This window comes from Brachionichthys hirsutus, unplaced genomic scaffold, assembly GCF_040956055.1.
Source record: "Brachionichthys hirsutus isolate HB-005 unplaced genomic scaffold, CSIRO-AGI_Bhir_v1 contig_1416, whole genome shotgun sequence".
Classification (NCBI taxonomy): domain Eukaryota; kingdom Metazoa; phylum Chordata; class Actinopteri; order Lophiiformes; family Brachionichthyidae; genus Brachionichthys; species Brachionichthys hirsutus.
In genome coordinates this window covers 70345-73243 of record NW_027180454.1, presented here as the reverse complement: position 1 = coordinate 73243, position 2899 = coordinate 70345, and the positions used below count along the sequence as shown (strand labels likewise).

General features: G+C 44.8%; 1 protein-coding gene across 1 annotated transcript; it reads left to right on the top strand.

The window, feature by feature from the left end:
* Positions 1-344: 344 nt before the first annotated feature.
* On the top strand, positions 345-1661 carry LOC137915026 (G-protein coupled receptor 22-like). Its single transcript, XM_068758508.1, has one exon. It carries the CDS (start codon positions 345-347, stop codon positions 1659-1661), a length of 1317 nt encoding a protein of 438 aa, XP_068614609.1.
* Positions 1662-2899: the final 1238 nt, after the last annotated feature.

The window sequence follows — 2899 nt, the reverse complement described above, 5'->3', positions numbered from 1 at the left end:
ATCCTGTTCAGAAGAGACTCTAGAATGCAAACCATTACAGAGTTATTGTGTCAATGTTTCTGACACACACCTTCGCTATTCATGTAAACATGGTGATAAAAGAAAGTACAAGCTGATATTGAGACAAGTAATTGCAGGAAAATATTCTAGCATAATTGTCTGGTCCTTTTTTTGGGGGGGGCATTTAATCCTAAAAGCCTCCTTGTTGTTTGACGGCTGGCTGCGTTGCGTCAGATAACATTTGTTAGTTTTGTGTTGATGTCAGCTTGCCAAAGATGCGAAAGCATCGTTTTTTTACTTTACCTTTAGATGAAATTTCTTCTCCTCTCTCTACACACAGGATAATGCATATCCATCCCTACCCGGAACAAGAAGCCACCATGAGCAACGTCACGGTCACCGACAACACTGAGCCCATCAGCCGTACCATGAGTCCGGCCACCCCCAGCCCGTATACCTATCCCGTTAGTTTCCAGGTCTCTCTGACTGGCTTCCTCATGCTGGAAATCCTCCTGGGCCTGAGTTCCAACCTCACCGTTCTTGCCCTCTACTGTATGAAGTCAAATCTAATTAGTTCTGTCAGTAACATCGTCACCATGAACCTCCATGTGTTGGATGTGCTGGTTTGCGTGTGCTGTATCCCCCTCACCATTGTGGTGGTGCTGCTTTCCCTCGAGGGAGACACAGCTCTGGTCTGCTGCTTCCATGAAGCCTGCGTCTCCTTCGCAAGTGTTGCCACTGCCGCTAACGTGCTCGCCATCACCCTCGATCGCTATGACATTTCGGTTAAGCCAGCCAACCGGGTGCTGACCATGGGACGTGCCCTGGCCCTGCTGGCTGCCATTTGGGTGCTATCCTTTGTTAGTTTCCTTGTACCCTTTATTGAAGTTGGCTTCTTTGCCCGGGGCAATGTGGAGCTGAACCAGACAGCGGTGGAGGATGTGATCGACACTAACCAGTACTACACAGATCTCGGCCTCTACTACCACTTGCTTGCGCAGATTCCTATTTTCTTCTTTACTGCTGTTGTCATGCTCATCACCTACTCCAAGATTCTGCAGGCTCTCAATATTCGCATTGGCACACGTTTTCACGCTTCACAGAAAAAGAAGGCTCGCAGGAAAAAGCGCCCATCCATGACTGCTATGACAACGCAGCAAGAGGCCACAGATGGTTCCCAGAGCAGTGGCAGCCGCAACCCCACACTGGGTATGCGCACCTCTGTCTCGGTCATCATTGCACTGCGCAGAGCCGTTAAGCGTCACAGAGAAAGGCGGGAGCGCCAGAAGAGGGTTTTTAGGATGTCCCTCCTGATTGTGTCTACCTTCCTGCTGTGCTGGACGCCCATCACCGTGCTCAACACAGTTATCCTCAGTGTAGGCCCCAGTGACCTGATGGTCAAGTTGAGACTGGGCTTCCTGGTCATGGCTTACGGGACCACCATTTTTCACCCTCTTCTCTATGCCTTCACAAGGCAGAAGTTCCAAAAAGTCTTGAAAAGCAAGATGAAGAAGCGAGTGGTGTCAATCATCGAGGCGGATCCTACCCCTAATAACGCCATTATACACAACTCGTGGATCGACCCAAAGAGGAACAAAAAGGTAACGTTTGAGGACAAAGAGGCCCGGCAGAAATGTCTGTCTTCTGAGGATGTGGAGTGAAGGGAACTCTTAACCTTTGGGCTAAACAGTCAATTAAAGCAGCTAAAACTGACATCAGGTCATGATGAAAAAGGGAAAATGCTAATCCAAAGCAGAAATGTAAATAGTATGTGCAATAGAATGTACAGTAAGGAGACATGGATAATTTATTACTATTTATTGAGAGCAAAAGTAGGTTTCATAGATGAATCATACACTGTACTGTAGATATTGCATGGCTTTTTGTAACGTAGCAACATACAGTATAATATGTACATACGGTACTTGATACATGTACAGCTTAGGGTAAGAAAAGCATCATATAAATTGAGTCAGAATTGTTATGTATGCGTATATTTATAATAAATTTTATGTTCACTCACATAACGTGGCAAAATGTTTTCAATCCCCCCCCCCCCAAGGAAAATGTTTGTTATCCTGTAGCAGCTGTGAGATTACGGCCATTCATCAACGCGCCACTTGTTCTGACAACAGACTGTGTAATGGCCCCAGAGACCACTGACCTTATTGCCTGGGAGCCCACTGAGGGAAGGACCTTCCATCTGAAGTGAGACTTATAGGTACGAGAATGCAACAAAGGCAGAAAGGTCAAACACGCACAGATAGGAATGGAAAGGAAGAGCAAAGTGAAGCAGGCTATTTTTACACAGCTGAACAGCAATTGGGGCACTTTTTTTGCACTCATTGCTATATGAGAATAAGCGCAGACAGTCCGGCGTGGTTCTCGGCACTTCATTTGACATAAACCAGGTTTAATAAAAGCCTCGCCTGTTTCACTTTAACAGTCATGTCTTTGGGCCAAACGGAAAATCTGCAAAAGCTTTATTCTGGTTTGATGAAAAGCGAGTGACTTCACGGTGGGACTGTGGCAAACGCAGCACAGATAAAAAACGCAGCGAAAATAGTAACAAATACTTGTTTTATTCTTAGAGACAGCCAAATCCTCAGATGCTCTATTTTCATAGAGAAGAGATTCAATCTAAATAAAGCACGATGATGCAGAAGGTTGTATTATCAAATTGTCTGCTTTTACTAATGCCAGCTGTACAACAATGCTCTCTGAATATGCAAATCCTTATCTGCAATGAAAAAACAAACACTTTTTTTTCAAAAATCTTGAAGCCTAATAAAATACTCTGTTTACAGCACAAAATAACAGAAGATGAAGTTCCAGTCACAGAAGAAAACACAGTGAAATTGCATTTTCTAAGCGCCGGTACTAAATGCATATAAACGCG